We start from the raw sequence: 23,048 nt of genomic DNA, 5'->3' as shown, positions 1-23,048 counted from the left end.
CCCCAGCTGGATGTGGGCACCACGTCTACTGGAGAGCATCAGTGGCCAGGACACTTCTCTGCGTTATCTTAGGCTCCTGCATCTTTGGTTGAGTTGGCTGTTCTGCATGCTTTGGTCCCCTTCCCCTTACCCCCGTCAGCTTTGGGCCTTGAAAATATCTCGGTTCTCGGGTTTAGCTCAGGTGGTGTTTGGGAGGGTCTCAGACTGCCTGTGTTTGACGGCAGTTACAGAGACCAAGCAGGTCACAATGGCTTCATGATTCCTAAATCCCTCCTCCCAGGTGCTTTTTCTAACAGGAATTAATTAGGGTGCCCAAATGTGACACCCATTTGGTTTAGGATTCACCCATAAGAACATGACATATTTACACAGAATGGCTTTTGTCTGGAGGATACCTGTGAGGAGGGGAATCAGTGGTGAGAGAAGCCAATGGCAGATTTGGAACCCCCAGACAGGGAACCCCGTTCACTCCCGGCATGTCTCCCCACTGCACTACCTGCATATCTCCCTCAGCAGCGGGCCTAGACGAGTAGGCGACAAAGGAAGCCAAGCCTCCAGCCCGTTCTACCAGTTCCATGGCTCTGGCCCACGCTGCCATCTTTGTAGCCATGGGCGCCACCATATTTGTCGTGGAGTGATAGTTAATCTGCATATCACCCTTTTATTAGATAGGATGCACCCAAATAAATGTACAGCTTTCAAATTATTTTCCATGGGGGAAAAAGTTCATTCATAGTCACAAGTACTTATTGAGGGCCTCAATACTCCTGAGACTCAAAGGAGAGAGAGATCTCGCAGTGAACTGGAGGTAGAATTTAAAGAGTCTTCAGAAAGGATGGTTAGTCTGGGTAGGGGGTGCTGTTTATTTCCAGAATCAATCAGAAAAAAATAAATTATCTGTATTTTCAATAAATGGATTTTTTTTTCTAGTCTTGAGATAAAAGAAAGCTTTTATATAAAATACACTATGATTGTTTATCTGTCCCACTAATTATCAAATGTGATATAGTCAAATATACTAAATAAAGATGCAGAGCCAGTAACAAGATAGAGACGAAATCTCAGTGGCTTTCCATTACTGCCATGAGTATCAAGTTATTAAAAACAATTTCATCATAGAATTATTCAAACTTATGTCAACATATGGAAAGCTTTCAATTAAATATATAAACTTGCTGAAATGAAGAAATATTTCCACTATAGACAGGATGGAACTGATAAATCAGTGCTTTGTTCTCTTCAGCAACAGACTGAAAATGATGATCGTTTTTCCGAGCTGCAAGAAAAAGAAAATGTGAATTTTTAAAAGGATAGGATATAATTTTCTAAAGGTTACTTTATAATATCTCATCCTATCATCAGTATTAAGTGGGAAAGTAGTAACCAAAAGGAAACATACTTTATAGAACTTCCCCCAAATAAAGGGGTACCTGATGTACAGCAGATGCCTGCTGACACAGCTGTGCGTCTGCCCCACCCAGACCAAAGGGGGTGCTCACGCCCCATTCATCACTAAGTGCCTACTGCGTATAGGATTTAATGCAGGGACCGGGATAGAAATATAACCAGGGCAAGGGTCTAACACACAAAAAGTCGAGTCTAGTAACTGTAGATAGTAATGTTTTTATAGTCTGTCTTCATCGAGAAGCTTCAAAAGAGGATGAAGAAACGGGCCAAGGTGAGTCAGGTGGGGCCATGAGGCAGTTCCCACAGGCCAGGCAGAGCTGTGAGAGGCACAGAGAAGCGGGCAGGGGTCAAGTGTGAATGTAAGAAGGTAAAGGCTCAGACAGTTTCCTAAGATCAAGATAAAGTAACTACAGGCTGTTGTGGCATGTTTTAAAACAAGGGTATTAGGAAATAAAGAACAGATAACAGCCCTGCCACGGGACAACACTGCAGCCAACTGCTCCACCCTGTTCTCATTTACTCTGACACACAATACATGAAAATGCTTCTCGGGACTAATACTACGCAAGGGGGACCTGTTTTTTTTGTGTGTGTGTGTGTGTTTTTAACTTGAGATTTTTGTCATGAAATTGCCCTTTCCTCTGAGCATAATTCTAAACCAGAGTGAACTCAGTGTGGGCAGGAGGGTTGTCAAAAACTTAGGCCAAGCTTGGCGAGATGCCCACAAGGCTTGCTAAAGGGTTCAATGGCCATGCCTCACCAGAGTGATGCCTGCCCCTTGCAAGTGGTGCTTGTGGCTCTGTCTTATCCCAGAATCACTCAACTAAAACATAAGCATCTACAACCAAATTCTCAATTCTACCCACAAACACAGCATGAAAAAAAAAAAAAAAAAAAGCAAAGCTGAACTTTCTCTGATCACAGAAGGATGAGTATATGCTCAATTTACATAATTGCCTTGAAAACCTAACATCTAATTCTCAGAGAATGTTATAACTAAAGTGTTATTCCTAAAAAAAGAAGACAAGTAGGGGAGAATATTAAAGAAAAAGTATTCAAGACAAAAAGGGGGAAAAATCCAACAGTCTCTACACCGTTGTTCGAGTATTCAGCACATTTTAGAGCACACAGTATTATTAATTGAAATCACTGTCCTTGTTTTATTTGAATGCCTAATACCTCAATTTCAGGGCTTTCATGGTGATTGTTTTAAACGTGTGTTGTTTTTTTAAAAAAAGCATTTAGCCGAAAACCGGTTTGGCTCAATGGATAGAGCGTCGGCTTGGGGACTGAAAGGTCCCGGGTTCGATTCCAGTCAAGGGCATGTACCTTGGTTGCGGGCATATCCCCAGTAGGGGGTGTGCAAGAGGCAGCTGATCGATGACTCTCTCTCATTGATGTTTCTAACTCTCTATCTCCCTTCCTCTCTGTACAAAATCAATAAAATATATATTTTTTTAAAAAAAATAAAAATAAAAATAAATAAAAATTAAAAAAAGCATTTACATAGAGCAAGAGTATATGAAAGTTCAGATGAGGGCATTTCCTTCAAAACTACACTAATGGAGTGATAAGATTATGTACCCACATATTACCTTCAGAAACCAAGAACTCTGCTAAATAAAATGCCGTCTTCACAGCATTGGGGGCGTGGGAAATGCCTTTCAATGGCCCCCACTCGTAAGGAGATTTCTCCGGATGCCACTGGACGCCATACACCGGATACTTGTACCCTGCGTGAAACACACAAACGGGTAAGTAGTAAGCAGTGAGAATATCTACCATGTTATTTACAACCAAATTACATTTTACGTCCCATGAAAACGTACTTTAACTCACTAACTCGGATAAAGTAAAACTGCATGTTCTCAGACACAAAATAACTTCAGTTCACAATCACAATACAGTAATTCACTGATTTCCAACCTTTTACAATCTGTAATATGATTCACTTTACTAGCTCATCAGAGGAAAGGAAAATAGCTGAGCCTGAGACAACTTTAAACAAACATTTTTGAGCTGAGATTTCCATAACTTCCCAGTTAGTACGATGCGGGCCACCCTCGAGCCTGCCTGACTGCTCCAAGCTTGTTCACCACCCCTAACTCAGACTCCAGACGGGCAGGTCTCCTTGCAGCCCTGCAGGCAGGATGCCTCCAGGTCCTGCTCCAGGGGGTCCTCTCCCTGTAGGGGGGTCCTGAGCTTTGCCTCAGGGTCTCCTTATTAACAGGAATAATGATTTAAACACCCCACTTCAGCGGGTTTCTGTGGTGCAGCGGTCATCTGGCGCGCATCACACACAAGAGGCCCTTGGTTCAAAACTCTGCTTTGGTGCTCTCTGCCTTCCAGATTCCAGATGCTCTCCCCCATCGCCTCCTTCCAGGGGCCCCACCCAAATACTCCACGCAGCCCTTGGAAGCTTTTGGCCTGAGGGCCCTTATTTTCTCGCCATTTCATCAATGTATTTAGGAACATACATTTTTGCTGTATGTCAGTTGCACCTCTAGTTCCTTGTCAAAGTACTTAATACACATTACTGCTAGGTGAAAAAGGTGAAGGGATTGGGCAAAAAAAGTAAAATACTCATAGACACAGACAGCAGTGTGGGGATGATCATGGGGAAGAGGGTGGGGGAGGAAAAAGAGTAAAAGGGGGGAAAATGATGATTGGAGGAGACTTTGAGTGGTGAGCACACAATACAGATGATGTATTATAGAATTGTATACCTCAAACCTTTATAATTTTATTAACCAATGTTACCCCAATAAGTTCACTAATTTTTTTTTTTTCTTAAGAGGACACTGTCTCTCTTCATCACTCTCTTTCCTTCCCTTCTTCACCCCATCACCACCTAGATGATCCAGGTAAACCATAACTGTTTTGGAACATGAACAAAACACAGTTCCTATCTCCAAAATTGCTCTCATTTCGATCTTGAGGCCCCAAAGTTATTGTAATTTTTTTTCATTAAACACACACACTATAAAATCAAAACTAATAAATATGTGAAAAGTGTACATGTAGAGTGACATACCTTCCATTGTTGAAATAAACTCAATCTTGCCATCAGTATTTGTAGACAGTACATTGAAAAACTCCTTTAATTTTTCATTCTTCGTAAAATTCTGGAGTATAAAAATAAAATAATTACTCCTATAATTAATCTAAGTGCATTGATTTCATTACATAATTAATATAATACCATCGTGGAGAGGCTCCACTGGTGGAAATTTGCAGTCAGAGGCTCTGATTCTAAGGAGCGCAACAAGTCAGCAGGAAAATTCCGGAACATTCTGCTCTGCAGTATACCTGAAGCAAGGTAAGTACAAGGGAAAGAATTTAAACACAGAAAAATAAAATCCACTGAAATCACTAATTTCCACCCAAAGCAATGAGTTATCAAAATTTAAAATTTCTTAACCCATCCTTGTAATTTGAGTGCAAACATGATCATTCACATCTCTAGCCTGTGTAAATAATTTAAAAACGAATAAATGTCACTGAGCACTTTTTACGTGATATTTGCTACTTCCTAATCCTGCCCAGGTAACATTTCTTAAAGGGTCAGAAAGAGAATTCTTACCTTGGCTGAAGGTCAGCGGCAATGTGACTTCTTTAGTATCTGTGTTCGTTAACAACAACTCTCCACTGACCAGATACGAAAGCTCTTCAAATCCCAGGCACGTGCCCCACACAGGAAAGTAGTCTCCATCATCAAAACTCTTTGACAGAGAAAACGAAACTTATTCAACCTTTTCAAAACAAAAACTGTACGTTTGATTTGTCATTACAAGGCTGGCACGTGAGAGGTACAGGGATTTCTGAAGCATTTCCCAGGTTCCAAAAGGAAGCTGCCATTTAGTCTCCCAGCTCCCACATCATAGCTCCATTTTAATCACACAAACTATCCAGCCTCGGTGGTTTGGGGAAAGAAGCTGACATCTGCCAGTCAACTACCAAATACTATAAGCATCAGAGACTATAACTATCAAAGACAATGCCAGATAAAATGCCTATTTTTACATCTTTTATAAATCTTGTCGCTTTGGGTAATTGTCTGGTTTTGAACCCACTCTTTCCTCCATTATCTCAGGATTTATAGATACACTGATTAGATGGGGACAAAGAGCAGCTTTCAAGAGGAGGTGAAAATTAGTAGTATATGAATAACGCCCAGTGCATAATAAAAACAGCCTACTAAGCCACCACGAGGACCCACAAACAGAGAGGGCCAGTCAGCAAGGCCCCGAAAGGCCCCAGATACCCAGGATTAAATGAAACAGAAAATGAGCGATAGCCCCACTGGCTGCTCATAAGCAGGCACCTCAAGAGGGGAGGGGCTGATGAGGCCAGAGTAACTATGAAGGAAGTATTATGTGCCTGAAAAGGAATTATCCCCATGGCAAATTACAAAAACTCATCTGGGCCCCGGTTGGTGTAGATCCTCCCATGCCCCAAAAAGTCGCAGGCTGGATTCCCGGTCAGGGACATGCCTGAGTTGCAGGCTTGATCCCCAGTAGGGGCCATGCAGGAGGCAGCTGATGGATGATTCTCATTATGTTTCTCCTTCCCCCTTCCTCTCTAAGAAAGATAAATAAAAACATGTATTTTTTTAAAACCCCATCTGGAATAAGAAGAAACAACTGGCACTGACCTGTGTGGCAAGGCTGTAAAATATCTTGGCCGTGCGGGCATAACCCGACTTCGTGAGGTTAACGCCTCCTCCGGGGAAGAGGATCCTGAAACGATATCCGAAAGGATGCATTTCCACCCGCCCCACAGACACCAAACCATCCTTTTATTTCAAAACAACTCCTTCCTATCACATAAGCAACAAGGTCATTATAGAAAATCAGAAAACTAAGGCAAAAGAAGACATGAAATATTCACAATCCTACCCAATTTTAAATTATTGCAGTTAGAAATACTTTTGTGCCTATTCTTCCAAAACTCCTTTGATAAACAAGTTTATTGTTGGTTCGGATAACTCAAGGTGAATAAATGGGGTAGAAGGAAAGAGTGCACAGAGCTAGAAATCAAGGAGAGAGAGCGTCCGAAGTATAGGTATGTTTAATGAAGGTGACCTGTGATGCCAGCATCAACGAGAAGTCCATTAATCATGAGACAGGTATGGCTCACTAAGAAGTTTTTCTTAACCATAAAGAACAAACTGATCAGCCAAAACCGGTTTGGCTCGGTGGATAGAGAGTGGGCATGTGGACTGAGGGGTCCCGGATTCGATTCTGGTCAAGGGCATGTAACTTGGTTGGGGGCACTTCCCCAGTGTGGGTGTGCAGGAGGCAGCTGATTGATGTTTCTCTCTCATCAATGTTTCTAGCTCTCTAACCCTTTCTCTTCCTCTCTGTAAAAAAATCAATAAAAATAAAAAAACTGATCATAAAAATATATGTAAGCTAAAATTAAATATCCATGAGAATTCAATGCTATATTATCACCCTGAAATCTCTTCAGTAATAGTCATGGGATTAGAAGAGTTTTGGAAAAGAACACAATCCCATTTCTAGAAGTCTAAGTGGGGGGTTGTGGGGGAAGCAGCAAACATTTCATTTTATTTTATTCTACCCATAAAGGTGAGATATAGAAAAATATTTACTATGTTTTTACATCAACTTTTTAAACCAATTCTAAACTTTAAACATTATAACAAGTCTTGAAATAAGCAGGGATAGACCAAAGAGATTATAAAAGTTAGGTTAAAGGTATTAACATTTTGAAGATACTTAAATATGAATTTGAGATATGTGAAATGCTGCTGCTGAGATGGTTGTTCATTCAACAACTATACTCTGCTTCTTGCATAAGCCAGGCTCAGCATTAGCCTGGACAGCCAGAGATGAGTAAGTTTTCTGTTAGTAAGATCACAGTCCAGTGAGAAACTATAAAGAATGAGGTGGAACACCTGCCACAAAACCATGCAGAAAATGCTACAATTCAAAGTGGATTAATGAAGACCCATTAGCAGTTCTCCCTTTTCATCAACTCAGTACTTAAAAAGCTGCCTCTGATCAAACCTGATATGTTTAAGCACAAAATCCTTTCATCAAGTAAAGCTTGATGGCCCCTCCCAGTTGACAAACTCCTTTAAAACCGGTTTGGCTCAGTGGATAGAGCATGGGACTGTGGACTGAAGGGCCCCAGGTTTGATTCCGGTCAAGGGCATGTACCATGGTTGTGGGCACATCCCCAGTAGGGGGTGTGCAAGAGGCAGCTGACTGACGTTTCTCTCATCGATGTTTCTAGGTTTCTATCCTTCTCCCTTCCTCTCTGTAAAAAAATCAACGAAATATATTTTTTAAAATAAAATAAAATAAAGCCAGGCTCTGCCTTTCCATCTCTGGGCACCCCCACATCGGGCGTGAAGGTGCTTCTGCAGGGGCAGAGCAGTGCTCACTTCCTGGTGTGCATGTGGAGGTTCTAACATAGAGTCCAGCCTGGGCTTGTTTATCCTTGCCCGGGCCAAAGGACACTGAGCGTAACGGGCATTTTAAATGTTTCACTAAACTGAACTGACTTTATAGTAAATATTTACTGAACCAAATTGAACTGAAGTCTGTTTGATGAACAAGAATAGATCAATCTAGAGACAAATGGTAGGGGTTGGGGGGGAGGGGGGCGGTAGGGGTTTAGAGGGCAACCAAGGAACTTACATGCATACATATTAGCATAACCAATGGACACAGACACTGGGGCAGTGGGGGCTTGCCCGAGGTGGGAATGGCTGGGGGTTGGGGAGCAATTGGGGAAAAAGGATACATATGTAAAACTTCAGACAATAAAATAAAAACAAGAAAAGCAGATCTTTAAAAACACACCCAAAAAAAGAACTGAAGTCTGAAGGCAAGTTTTAAACACAGCCTTTAAAAAAAAATTATAATAAATGAATATAGCCTTTAAAAGTTTTTGTTAAAAAAGCTCTTTTTATAAAAACTTTATAGTAACAGACTCTCTCCACCCCACTCCCAATTTAGGAACAACCACCGATAAAATCTGCTGTGTTGACCTGACAGATTTATGTTACACATGTCACCCTCACTCCTCCCTTAAGAACCGAAGAATGGGAGCATACTCCACACAGAACTGTGTACCATGTTTTTCGTATAATATCACACTGTTCAAGGAACATCAGTGTCCAAAGCAGCACCGACAGCTATCCCAATTTTTTACCTGTCATACATTCTATCATGTAAACAGCCTCCTTTACTTACCCAGTTCTCAGCTGATGGACGAATGGGTGGCTATGAAACTGAGTGCATTTCAAACAATATTATAGTCGTGCAAATGATGGGCCCAACTCTACACATGTGGGGGGTATATACTTGTAAAATAATGTTCTTTACAAAAGATTTCCTGGCTCAAAGGGTATGTGCATTTTTTATTGCAATTGGTATTTCAAAACTGGCCCCCAAAAGACTATGTAACTTACACAGCCATAAGTAAAGTAGGAGAATATTTTTTTCTTCACATCTTCACCAAACAATATTAACAAATTTTCTGATCTTTAAGTTGATAGTTTTTAAAAACCTTTTTTAATTGGTATAATTAGATTTCCTTTAATTATGCAAAATGCTGAACATTTTTTTCATATTAAAAGATTATTTTTTTGTGAGGTAACCAATCATAACTTTTCTGGTGATGCCACAGTATAGACAATTTTTTCCAAGTTCTATTCAAATCACCTTCCGAAAGAGAACTGAGTAGTATGTTTAGGCTTAAGATTTATAAATCCCCTAAGCAAGCGGTATGCCATGCCATTTAAAGTGGCTTCAAAATACTTAAGACAGGCATTAAAAGAACAAAGACTATGTCACACATTTTAAAAAATGATATATGTCTACTGTGTAACATTGTCTTAAGCTTCCTTTTCTGCAGGACAATTGCATCTCTCTCTCAACAATGTAATTCCCCTGAAAGTCAGAAATCTAATGGTACAGCACTGCAAGACAGTTACACAGAAACGCGTGGAATACTTATGTGTACTTTTTTGCAAGAGCAGACTGCATAGACCTCACACACCGTATCAAGCCAGTACCCAACTTACCCATTAATGGATCGGAAAAGTTTTACATACTCTTCATCTGCAAGATCAAGCCTGAAAACAAGAAAAACAGTGATAAAACATCCATTTCTCAAACCTAAGAAAACAGTCAGGCTCTAAATGAAGTCACCATATTATTGTTAATAGCCAGATGAAAAGAATTCTTGACCTAACCGGTTTGGCTCGGTGGATAGAACTCAAGGGTCCAGGTTCGATTCCGGTCAAGGGCATGTACTTTGGTTGCGGGCATATCCCCAGTAGGGAGTGTGCAGGAGGCAGCTGATCAATGTGTCTCTCTCATTTTTTTAAAAATATATTTTATTGATTTTTTACAGAGAGGAAGGGAGAGAGAGAGAGCTAGGAACATCAATGAGAGAGAGTCATCTATCAGCTGCCTCCTGCACATCCCCTACTGGGGATGTGCCCACAACCGAGGTACATGCCCTTGACCGGAATTGAACCTGGGACCTTTCAGTCTGAAGGCTCTATCCACTGAGACAAACGGTTTTGGCTGTCTCTCTCATTGATGTTTCTAACTCTCTTCCTCTCTGTAAAAAATCAGTAAAATATATTTTTTTAAAGAGAAAGAAAAATAATTATTAAATACTAGGTAATATCACCTCTCTACCTTACTAGAGGCATCCTTTCAAACTACATGAAAGCCACACAATTATATCCTTGTTTTGCTAATCAGACAAGTAAACATGCTTTCCTGTGGTCCAATATAATTTAAAATTGTAAAGTATGTGTTCATATGCAAAATATTAAAGACCATGAGATTTGGGGATACCGAGAACAAATTTATGGTTATCAGATGGGAAGGGGGTTATGGGACTAGGTGAAGAGATTAAGGTACACATTGCCATATATAACAGTAGTCACAGGGATGTAAAGTACAGCATAAGAAATATAGGGGGAAAAAGAAATATAGCCAATAATTCTATTATATATAATAAACGCCTAATATGCAAATTGACTGAATGGCAGAATGACCAGTTGCTATGATGCACAACTGGGGACAGAAGCTCAATGCAGGAGCTGCCCCCAGGCCAGCCAATGCAGGTGCCAGCAGGGGCCCCGTGATCGCCCTGCTGGTTGCCCCAAGGAGGGAGGCAACTGGGCAGGACTGGTGAGTGGGCAGCACCAGGCTGGCCAAGGTGGGTGTGAGTGTGGGGGCAGGCAATTACCCTGCTGGTCATCCCACAGATCGGCCTGATCACCAGCCAGGCCTAGGGACCCAATCCATGCACCAGGCCTCTAGTATTATAATAATTACGTATGGTCAGATGGGTACTAAATAGACTTATCGAGGATCCCTTCATAAGTTAAACAAATGCCTAATCACTATGTTGTACACCTGAAACTAATATAACATTGTATAAGTCAACAGTCATTGAAAAATGAAAAAATTATTTTTTTAAAAAAACAGCACGAGATTTAAGCTCTGGTAATTTCTCCACTAGCCAATCAGTAATTTTATGTAAGGTCAAAACAGATCTGTATTATCATGCCTATCTTAAGTCCAGGAAGCTTTGGCAGATAAAACAATCCATAGAAAAGCCTCCACCATGTTTCACTCACTCTTTCCTCCCCCAGCCCTCCCCACCAACTGCAAAGGTCTAGGGACTACTGTGTGTTCAAAAGTCATAAGAGTTGAGATCTAGGGAAGGATTACATGCAGATCACTGTAGATCACTGGTCTAATCTGCCCGTGAATTATTCCGAGGCACTTTTATCAAACATCCCGTGAATTCTTCCACTGTTTATACCATCATCTATCTCTTTTTTCAATGTCCTGCAGTTTTCCGGGTACAGGTCTTTTACCTCCTTGGTTAAGTTTATTAGTAAATATCTTTATTTTCTTGTTGCAATGGTAAATGAGATTTTTTCTTTTTCTTTTTAGTTTCTTTTTTTGAGAGTTCATTATTGGTATATAAAAATGCCATAGATTTCTGGGTGATAATTTTGTTGCCAAATTCATTTATTAAATCTAGAAGTGTTTTGATGAAGTCTTTAGGGTTCTCTGTGTACAATATCATGTTATCTGCAAATAAAGACAGTTTTACTTCCCCTCCTTTCCAATTTGGATGCCTTTTATTTCTTTTTCTTGTCTGATCACTACAGCTAGTACTATGTTGAACAGGAGTGATGAAAATGGACATCCCTGTCTTGTTCTTGTTCTTTGAAGAAATAGTTTTAGTTTTTGCCCATTGAGTATGATGTTGGCTGTAGGTTTGTCATATCAGGTTCTTATTATGTTGAGGTATAATCCCTCTATTCCCACTTTGCTGATAGTTTTTTATCAAAAAAAGGGTGTTAGATTTTGTCAAATGTTTTTTCTGCTTCAATTGATATGATCATGTGACTTTTGTCTTGCAATCTGTCATTTTGCTATATCACATTTATTGATTTGCAGATATTGTACCAACCTTGCATCCCCGGAATAAATCCCACTTTATGGTCATGATGTATGATCTTTTTAATATATTGCTGGATCCAATTTTCTAATATTTTGTTGAGGATTTTAGCATCTATGTTCATCAGGGATATTGGCCTGTAGTTCTCTTTCTTTGTTAATGTCTTTATCTGGTTTGGGGGTTAGGCTAACGCTGGCTTCATAGAAAGCCCTTGGAAGTATTCCTTTCTTTTGAATTTTTTGGAATAGTTTGAGAATAGGTGTTAGTTCTTCTTTGGATGTTTGGTAAAACTCCACTGTGAAGCTGTTAGGACTAGGGCTTTTGTTTGCTGGAAGTTTTTTATTACTGTTTCAATTTCATCAATAGTTATTGACCTTTCAGGTTTTCTGATTCTTCCTAATTGAGTTTTAGAAAATTGTATTTTTCTATGAATATGTTCATTTCATCCAGGGCCCCCTAACAATCATTAAGTTACTGATGATTTTATCCCCTTCTCCAGAGAAGACGGATGGGATTACTCTGTGACAATTGGCTGCAACCTTTAAGTCACAGAGAGATGGGTTTGTTCTCCCAGAAGTTCAACAAAACGGAAGAACAAGAAAAGAGAGCATCCTACTTGTGAAATCTGGCCATTTAGCAGTCTCATGGTTCTGTAAGAGAATAACAAGGCACAATGCCCTCTCAACCTGCCACAAAAGAAGTAGGTTGAGATCAAATATCAACTACAGCCCATTTCTGCCTCAGTGAAATGTTTGTTTTTTTGTTTGTCTGTCTGTCTGTTTTGGGAGGGAGGGAGTTGGAACACTAACATTACCTTGGATGCCCTGAACTTGGCTGTGGTAGGCCAGCAAGCCCCTCTGGGCTCTGCTCTAACTCCAAAGGAGCTGTGCAAGCTCAGGTCTGTTCGGAAAATTATAATAATCCTTCTGGCAAAGAGCCACGAAGAGTGAGTGACATTGCAATGCCGCTTACCATTCTCTTACATGGCGGAGGAATGGGCAGGTGGCCCTGACTTGGGCAGCGACAGGGAGACAAAATGTGAGTTTACCCACTCCCAATATTCTTTCAGTTCAATCTTCCCAAATTGTGCCAACAATAAGGGAACCATATACGACCCAGAATCTCCCCCATGGATATTTAAATCAGGATGGGCAGCCACCACCATCAGGAAACAATGGATTTAGACCACTCAGCTACACACAGGGACTTTGACAGCTAGCCATGTAGGCTAGTTTCGGTCATTTCATTCATTCTAAACAAATGGCTTCCACACTGTCCATGACTGAAGTTTTGGCCCCTGCTTATCACTATGAAGAGCCGTAACTGTTGAATGTTTGGGGAGAGGGAGGCTGTCACAGACTCCAGTGCCCCACTGACCTGCCAGGGAAAAGAGGCCGGGTCCCATGCTTTGAATGCGTTGGTATTTGCATGTTGTCAGACTTCTTTGAAGCAAAAGAACTTCTCAAAGGAAGAGAAATAGTTCCCTCCCTCTTTAACTAAACAAACACCGTGTGAGCCAAATAATGATGACAAATGACACAGCATAACAAGGAGAGAAGGGCATTGCTGCCAGTGGAGAGCTCTTGCTCCACTGCAAATCAGCTCCGAAACACTTTGTTAAAAAAGAGGCCAAAAGTCAAGATTTTATTAAATGCTAATGTTTAAAACGCTTTATAATGCTGTGTGAACAAAGCACATTTTTTAAACCAAAGGCAGCCTCTTAGGAAGAGGCATCTCTGTGGGTCCCGCTAGTCCCTCAGCGGGGAACGGGGGGGGGGGGGGGGGGGGACACGACGACGACCTGAGAGTGCCAGGCACCTGAGGCAGAAGGTAGCAGAGAGAAGACAAAAGAAGACCAAAGACAAAGGTCTTTACCTACTCCAGACTCTGCCTATGTCTCCCACCCTCCTCCTTTCCCTCCTAACCTGCAGGAGGTGGCTCCCAGTGTCCAACCTGCAGAAATGAGCCCGACATTATCGGTGAGATCCTCTGTCTCATTCCACATTAGGTAACCCCGTGCAGGTCACTCTGGGAAGCTAGCTGCCATGTGTTGTGTGGTTTTTATAGGATCCTATGATGCTAATCCCAAGCAATTTACTTAAAAAGAACTCTGGGAACCCAAGCTGGAAATCAACCTTTATGCTGACAGTCACGTTTTTAGGTTATTTCAAAATACCAGTACTTGGTGAATCATGGGTTTCAACACTTCCCATTTCAAAACGTCTGTCTTTCTCATCTCTTCCTCCCATACGTTAGTCATCAAGTCGTGTTTATTTTTCTTAAAAATAATATTTACCTATCAAGGCCACAACCACTGTTCTAAGCCAAACCCTCCCCACTTCACAGCCTACTGCAAGTCTCTGAACTGGTACACCTGCCTCTGTCCCTCCTACTTCCCACCCAGGCTCTCAGCTCTAATGTCCTAGAACAGTGGTCGGCAGACCACGGCTCGTGAGCCACATGCAACTCTTTGGCCTGTTGAGTGTGGCTCTTCCACAAAATATCACATGTGGGCGTGCAGGTACAGTGTGATTGAAACTTCATGGCACATGCGCAGAAGTCGGTTTTCGGCCTGGGAGAGTCTGTTGTGAAGAAGTGGTGTTAGAACACTCAAGGGGCAAAAGAGCCACATGTGGCTCTCGAGCTGAGGTTTGCCGACCACTGGGCTAGAAGAATGGCTTGCAGAAAATGCTTCCTTGATCAAAACTTTGAAAGGCTGTTCTGAAGATTCCCTGGAGCCTCTACTGCAGCTCTAAAACTCTGGTGCTCTCTGGTCTCCAAGTAAGGTTTCACTTGAAAAATTAGATCTGCTACTGAGGATTTAAAGACTAACATCAAAAGCAAATGTTCATCTTGGGGTAGAGACAGCTAAATGTAAAATAACGAGTAAGAAGACATTCTTGCCCTAGCTGGTTTGGCTCAGTGGATAGAGCGTCAGCCTGCGGACTGAAGGGTCCCGGGTTTGATTCTGGCCAATAACACACGCCTGGGTTGGGGGCTCAATCCCCAGAAGGGAGCATGCAGGAGGCAGCCGATCAATGATTCTCTCTCATCATTGATGTTTTTCTCTCTCCCTTCCCCTTCCTCTCTGAAATCTATAAAGAAATATAGTATATTTTTTAAAAAGACAATCCTTATGAAGCTAAACATAGAAGCATTTTGTGATACAATTTTCTAAATTGTAATATTTGCATTTTGATTATTAATATTCTATTTGAACAGTATTTTTGGTTGTAAATTTTTTGTTTGTCTGTTTGTGGGGGTTTGTTTGTTTTGTTGTTGTTAATCTTCACTCACCAGGTATTTTTTTCTATTGATGTTTTTAGAGAGAGTGGAAAAGAGGGAGATGGGGGAGAGAGAGAGAAACAGTGATTGAGAGAGAAACATACGAACCAGGGCCGGGGATGGAACCTGCAACCTAAGTACATGCTCTTGACTGGGAATTGAACCTATGACCCTTTGGTGTGCAGGCCGAAGCTCTAACCATTTATCCACACTGGCCAGAGCATATTATAGTTGTTAAATGCAGAATTATTTACAAAAGCAGTTTGCACAGAGCATAAAGTGGTATTTTTGCCTGAGATCACTTATAATGGATTAGAGGGTAGTGCTAGAAGCCTCCAAAATACACTAATTTTGGATAAAATATTGTGAACACATAAAGTTTTGTTTGTTAAAAAATTCAACTCTTTCCAAATCAATATATGGTATGAATCATTTTATTCTTATTAGGTCATTACATCACAAAACCAATGTTGCTCTTTTAAAACTGTAATACCTGCCGAAACTGGTTTGGCTCAGTGGTAGAGCGTCGGCCTGTGGACTGAAAGGTCCCAGGTTCGATTCCGGTTAAGGGCATGTACCTTGGTTGCGGGCGCATCCCCGGTGGAGGGTGTGCAAAAGGCAGCTGGTCGATGTTTCTCTCTCATTGATGTTTCTAGCTCTCTCTCTCTCTCTCTCCCTTCCTCTCTGTAAAAAATCAATAAAATATATTTTAAAAAATTAAAAGAAAAAACAACTGTAATACCTATAGTTTATACTGAGGCAACATTGCTGTATTCGTTATTTACAAACTTTTAGAGTGTGAAGGTATTTCGAAAGTCATCTTCTAAAAATCTCCTTTATTCCCTACATGGACCCTTACCCAAATATTATGGAATAAAGCTGGTAAAGTTATAGATTCTTTTACTCCACTAATTTCACAATTGTCTAATGAGGACCGCCTTTGGGGTTGTAAAAAAAACAACAACTATCATTTCATTCTCTATCTAATACATATGACATACATCTAATGGTGTGAGAGATAAGCATCACTTCATACTTTAAGCAATGTAGTGAGAGACTTTAAGCATCAGATCTGTGGCAAAAATCAGGTGCAGTAGTACCACATTTAAGTGATGCAATCAAAGGGAGGCATTAATTTTAAAGATAAAAGCTAATTTTAAAGGTAAAGCAGCAGCTTTATTTATACAGTATAAAAAAAAAAATAATGAATCATACCTTACTGGTACAACTCTGGCACCTGCAGACTCCAAATACTTTACATAGGATGCAGCAATATAGTATTTTCCCAGGTTTTTCATTTCCTTAGTATAGCATGATTGCATTAATACTCCTAAATTAAAAAAAAAAAAAAAAGTTTTAGTTTCAAACAATTGCCTTTTTTCTGATCAGAAACTGAAACAAATCACAGTAAAAATGTAACCAATACACACACACACACACACACACACACACACACACCATGTTTCCCCAAAAATAAGACATCCTCCAAAAATAAGACCTACTTACAGGTTTCCTTCTGAGTGAAATATAAGGCATCCCCCCGAAAATAAGGCCCCCCTAGGCTAAACATGAGAGATTTGGTCCACTGATTCTGAAAGAAATGGAGTCACAAGAAATTCACCAGGAAATTCAGGAATTGGATTGTTATGATGATGTTCCAGAAGATGATGACATGATTGTCGTTGAATAAATGAGTAAATTCTTAATACTGTAGGATTCACAGTTTGTCTGGTTTGTGTTGACAACTACCGTACTACAGTACCGTATACAGTAATAAATTTCCTTTATTTTCATTTAACAATAAACGTGTACCGTATTCTTCTTCATGGGAAAATAAGACATCCCCTGAAAATAAGACCTAGCGCATCTTTGGGAGCAAAAATTAATATAAGACACTGTCTTATTTTCGGGGAAACAGGTATATACACACACACATACATACATACACTAGTGGCCCACTGCAGGAAGATTCCTGCAGTAGGGCTTCCCGCTGCAGTTGCTGCCCCTCCTGCTTTCCTCCCTTCCTCCCCCCGCTCCCCCCCCCCCCCCCCCCGCCCTCCTGCTTGCTTCTCCACAGCTTTGCTCCCTTCTGCAGGCTTGGCTTCTTTCTACACTGTCTTGATATGCAGATTAACCACCATCTTGGTTGGGTTAATTTGTATACTCACCCTAATTGGCTGTTGGGCATGGTTTGTTTGGTGGAGTGATGGTTAATTTGCATATTACTCTATTATTAGGATGGATGTATGGATATATATATATATATATATTTTTTTTTATATACTGGTATATGTGTGTGTGTGTGTGTGTATAATATATATATTATACACACACACACACACACACACACACACACAATATGACAGTAGTTCCCCCTTATCCAAGGTTTAACTTTGTGAGGTTTTGGCTACCACTGTCACCTGCAGTCTGAAAATATTAAATGGAAAATTCTAGAAATAAACAACTCATAAGTTATATATTGCACAGTGTTCTGTGAGGCATGATGAAATCTCAAGCCGTCCCACTCCACCCCATCCCAGACATGAACCCATCCCTTTATCCAGCATCTTCAAGCTGTAGATGCCCTGGACCACTTAGTAACTGTCTGGGTTAGCACATCGACTGGCTGGTATAGCAGTTCACGTAATGCTTATTTTATCTAATAATGACCCTGAAGTGCAACACCAGTGCTGACATTTCGAACCTGGCAAAGAGAAGCTGTGAAGGGCTTCCTCAAGGGAAAAGCTGAGTGGAGTACAATAAGGTATTTTGGGAGAGGCACCACATTCACCTAACTTTTATTACAGCAAAGAGCTGATTCTTGAACACGGGTCTGAACCGTATCGATCCACTTATACACGATTTTTTTCAATAATTACATACTCGGCCCTCTATATCCCCACATATGCAGATTGAGCCAACCACAGATCAAAAACAGTATTTTTAATCCAGGGTTGGGAATCTCCAGATGCGGAGGGTCAACGTAAATTATATTCAATTTTTCAACTGTATGGGTCAACTGCATTGTTATAACTGGGCCTATTTTATTTTTTATTAGTTATTGTGACTAATCTCTAACTGAGCCTAACTTATAAGTTAAAATTTATCATACATACATACATACATATGTATGAAAATATACCGAATATTTAGGGTTTGGTATTATCCATGATTTCCAGTATCCATTGGGGGTCTTGGAATGAACATGTTCCTTACAAATACAGGTGGACTGCTGTGCTTTACTCATTTAATTCCCAGAATTAAATATGAAGCTTCTCCTGCAATTGCACCCATAAACTTTATAAAAGGGAAGTGTAGAGGGCCCCCTGGGAATGCACATGGATGACCTTTAAATTAATGTCAGCTGAACTCAAGGTGTAGGCAGAGCCACGCCCTGGAACCTGTTTCCCCAAAATGTCCTGGACAGTTGTAAGTACCAATTTCTTATCTTTATCCTGGTGCTGGGAGTGAGGAATGAATAGGACCTTGACTAACCTAGATCTTGATATGCTAAATCCCAGGAGCTAGGGAATGAATAGGACCTGGGCACACCCAAAACTCCTTTGATTCTAAGCTTTTCAGGGAAACCCCCCTTTATTCCTTTGGAAATAAATAAATGTGCTGTGTTGTCTGTGGTGGGTGTTGACTGTCTCTCCCATCAGAATGGCAGCCTCCCACCCGGGTCTCAGCTTGAATCTATTTCTGCCTCTTGGTCACTTTTTTTTTTCCTTTAATTTCTTAATCCCCAGCTCCTCCACTCAGGAACCTGTCATTTAGAAACAGCCCCCCACAGGAAAGTGGAAGCTGATCTGAGTAGCTTCCTCTCTCTGCCCTCATCAGGGAGGCCAAATAGGTCCCTAACGCATGCTTACACGAGCACCAGCCTCCTTCACGCAGCCTTAGGTCTACAGTGGGTCTCACAGCACGTATGGATCCTTCTATCTAGAAGGAGGCCTCTTCCTTCCCACACACACTCAAAGACACACTGTTTCCTTGACAACAAAGCCAGAGTGGAAATATCTTCTATCCACATCTCTCCAAACATCAGCAAAACTGCGTCCATACAAACGAACATCTTGCCTCCTCCGCCCCCCAGCTATTATAATAGCCTCTAAAAAGGTCTCTCTCCAACTTTCTTAAACCACCCCCACCATCTCCAACCAGTTCTCCACATGGTAAGAAACCTGGTATCACCATTCATTCATTCACTCACTCACTCACTCACTCACTCACGTAGTATATAATACAAAATCACACCATAGAGCAGGCACTGAACTAGGTGCTGGGGACACATAAATGAATAAAACAAATAAAAATCACTGCCCTGCTGGCTTTAATTCCAGTATGTGGGAGGGAAAGGAGAGAAGACAAAAAAAATAAACAAGATAAAACACATAGTGCTACGGAGAAAAGTAAAGCAGAGGAAGAGGTGTGTGTTTGGGGTGTGTCCATCTAAAGAGGATCTCTTGTGAGGTGAGTCCTTCCTGAGAAGGTAGAACGTGGCATTTGATCCAGGACCTATGAGAGGGGAGGGGGCAAGGCATAGGCAGATACCTGGAGGACGAGAGATCCAGGGTGAGGGAACAGCAAGGACAAAGGCTCTGAATCAGGTGTGTGCCCGGCACATCACACGGGGTCCATACGGACCAGAGCCCTGTGTGAGCAAGAGGGGAAAAAAGCGATAGAATGTGAGATCAGAGAGACAGATCAGCAGGGTGTACCTCTCTGCTGGGTGTACCTCCCTGCCCTTCAACGGGCTCCTAAGCTCTCATACCTCTGACAAGACCCTCTGTGCTCTGCCCCACCTACCTCCCTGCCTGCCTCTCACAACCGGAACCTCAGCCCCAGAATAACACCGAGTCCCGCCAAAACACGCCTATAGAGTCCCGCCAAAACACGCCTATCCAGAGAGCACACCTGTGCCCGCAACCATCACTACTCCACGGTCTGGAACACGTTCGATGTCTCTGCAGGTGAATGAGACAACACTTCCGTAGTCCCAGCTTCTTACAACTGTCATTTTCTCAGACACTCAGTTCACATATACCAAATGCCAAAATCTGTTCAGTAAGACTGTTTGCCTCCCCTTGGATAGGTAGGATCCTCTTAAGGAAAATAAAACTTGGTAGGGCAAAAATTAGGGAGTGTCATAGGAAATGGGAGTGGTACAGGGTAGGCGAGGGTGAGGTGCCACAAAGGAGAACTGAGACATGTGAACACAAGACACCAGGAAGGAGAAAAATACATGAGGGGGGGGGAGGGAGAGAAGGAGAGAGGGAGAGAGGGAGAGAGGGAGAGAGGGAGAGAAGGGGAGAGGGAGAGGGAGAGGGAGAGGGAGAGGGAGAGGGAGAGGGAGAGGGAGAGGGAGAGGGAGAGGGGGAGAGGGAAAGGGGAAGAGGGAGAGGGAGGGAGGGAGAGGGAGAGGGAGAGGGAGGGAGGGAGAGAGAGAGAGGGGTGGAGGGAGGGGGGGAGGGAGGGGGAGGGAGGGGGAGAGGGGGGGAGAGGGGGGGAGGGAGGGGGAGAGGGAGGGAGGGAGCTGGTAAGTTGCACCAACTCATCCCCCTCCCCTTGGTTCCACACACACACTCACTTTCCCCGTCTGGGGAGAAAAGTTCAAGCTATGTTCCAAATCCCTCAGAACTTGACCAAAATGTCACCCCTAAAGCCATCTCATAACTTTTTTTTTTTTTTTTTTGGCTTCTTTGTCTTTGAATCCTTTGCACTTCCTCACTTAATGCTCTGCATGTAGTAGGTGTTCAGTTAACTATTTTGTCTTAATTGATCAGGGTGCCCAAAAGCATATTCATTCTTTCTACAGTTGATCCTGAACTACCACTGTTTGTAGAAAAGGGAAAAGAATACCCCTCTTCTCCTTGTCCCCCTCCTCGCTGAACCCACACTGCCCCGTCCACCACACAGAATTACATTTTGAGTTCATGCTCCTTGGAGAATCTAACCTCTAACTTACACAGCTAGGAAACAAGGCAGTCCAATGTTCAAATACTAATACACAACCCATTTGAAAATTGGGCACACTACCAAAATAAAGGAAAAGACCCCCGTCTCCTTTGCATTTAGTAACAAATTAAACCAATCTCAACTGTTGACATCAATTATTTCTGGCAAGTTTTTATCCCAGGTAGCCTTCTCCTGCCCTGTCTCAAAGGTTCCTTCTGACAAAGCAAACGGACTTGACTTTTTAAAATACAAATGTGTTGGAAACGGAATAATGCGTGCTTCCTTTGAAACCCACACAGAACTGGCATTAGGATCACACGGGCCACTGCCGCCCTCCACTGCTCAAGATGACAAAACCGGAGGGAGACCATCATTTCTTGAATGTCTAGATTTTTTTATATGGACAGTGTGCATTGCATCTTGAAACATACCCTCCACCAGGGACTTTTTAATGAATACACACGCATGCACAGAATGCGCTTGATTCGCAGAAATCCCCAGCTGTGTCCCGAGCATAAAACCTTCTGCAAGGCTTTCTCCACCCTCCCAGCTTTATGTAAAGCCCTGGGAGAGCAACCAGGCTTCAGCGTGGTTTCGGCAAAGATGCACACACCCGCGCGGAGCCTGCGGGCTCAGGGCGCCCCGCTCCCCCGTCCTCCCCGGACCCGCCGCCAGCCCCGCAGCCCGCCCGTGGCCGGAGGCGCCACGCCGGACCCGGCGCCTTCTTACCGATGATGGGCTTCTGGGTGGACGTAGGGGCCGCGGACAGCCGGAGGGTCCCCGCTGCGCACAGCAGCAGGCCCAGCGCGTACAGCAGGTGTCCCGGGCTCGCCATGGTGCCGGCCGCCTCCCGCCGTCTTTCAAAGGCTCTGCGGCCGGCTGGCCCCGAGCGGAGGCAGCTGCGGCGATTGCGTGGCCGAGCGGCTGCTGGAGGGCGTCCGGCGGGGGCGGGGCTCCGCCGCGGGGGCCTATGGGAAATGTAGTCCCGGCGCACAAGGCGAGTTCACCCGCTGCAGCATGGCTCAACCGCGATTGGTGCGCCCGCCCGTTCAGAATCGGCTGGGTGGGCACCGGGTGGTCTCCCCTGGCAGCTGTTAACCCATGGGATGAGGTCAGACCCGCGAAGAGGAGGATCCTGGGTCCCAGCGGGACCCCGTCACCAGGCAGCTGGAGAGGCGGCGAGGGATCCTGAGAACTTGGCGCCCACTGCGGCTCCTGCTTCAAAGGCCAGAGCTTTGTGGTCAGGAATGCTAACGGCCACGTGGGCACTCCAGCGTTCCGTGGAAGGATAGGCTGAGACCTCGAGGGGGTGGTTTCCACATCCTGTCATTTCTTTGCAGGGTCGTCGAGGCATCTGGAGGAAAGCAGCGGGAAGGGAAGGAGGATGGATGTGAACGTGTGCCCAGGTGAATGGCATCACTCCAGAACCCAGTCAAGGAGGGACTGCAAAGTGGCAAGTCAGGCGAGGCCCTCAGAAGAGGCTCACCGACCTCCCCATTAGTATGGTCTGCAGACTTTGTCCTGTAAACTGGAGGCAGGCCTGATGGCTTTGGTTCCGGTTCATTGAACGTCTTTTTTAAAAAATATATATTTTATTGATTTTTTTACAGAGAGAAAGGGAGAGGGACAGAGAGCTAGAAACATCGACCAGCTGCCTCCTGCACACCCCCTACCGGAGATGTGCCTGCAACCAAGGTACACGCCCTTGACGGGTAACCTGGGACCTTTCAGTCCGCAGGCCGATGCTCTATCCATTGAGCCAAACCAGTTTCGGCCATTGAACGTCTTTTGAGGGTTCTTGTTAAAATTTTGAAATTTGGAATCACTATTTTCATGGTAAGTAGGTAAAAGACAGGAAACTTTTTATTTCTGTGTGTGAGAAAGTAAAACGTATTGATATGGATAATATTAGGTGTAAGTGCCCA

General features: G+C 42.9%; 1 protein-coding gene across 1 annotated transcript; it reads right to left on the bottom strand.

Annotated features, from left to right (window-relative positions):
* Positions 1 to 641: 641 nt before the first annotated feature.
* On the bottom strand, positions 642 to 22,361 carry GGH (gamma-glutamyl hydrolase). Its single transcript, XM_084865068.1, has 9 exons — positions 21,853 to 22,361; positions 16,381 to 16,495; positions 9,467 to 9,517; positions 6,062 to 6,146; positions 4,991 to 5,129; positions 4,610 to 4,716; positions 4,442 to 4,532; positions 3,003 to 3,140; positions 642 to 1,276 (listed from the first exon to the last, which is right to left on the bottom strand). The coding sequence occupies exons 1-9, from the start codon at positions 21,956 to 21,958 to the stop codon at positions 1,155 to 1,157; spliced, it is 954 nt and encodes a 317-aa protein (XP_084721194.1). The 5' UTR covers positions 21,959 to 22,361; the 3' UTR covers positions 642 to 1,154.
* Positions 22,362 to 23,048: the final 687 nt, after the last annotated feature.

Source organism: Pipistrellus hanaki (genome assembly GCF_964339955.1).
Source record: "Pipistrellus hanaki genome assembly, chromosome: 17".
In the NCBI taxonomy this organism is placed as follows: Eukaryota; Metazoa; Chordata; class Mammalia; order Chiroptera; family Vespertilionidae; genus Pipistrellus; species Pipistrellus hanaki.
This window is presented reverse-complemented; position numbering and strand designations above follow the sequence as displayed.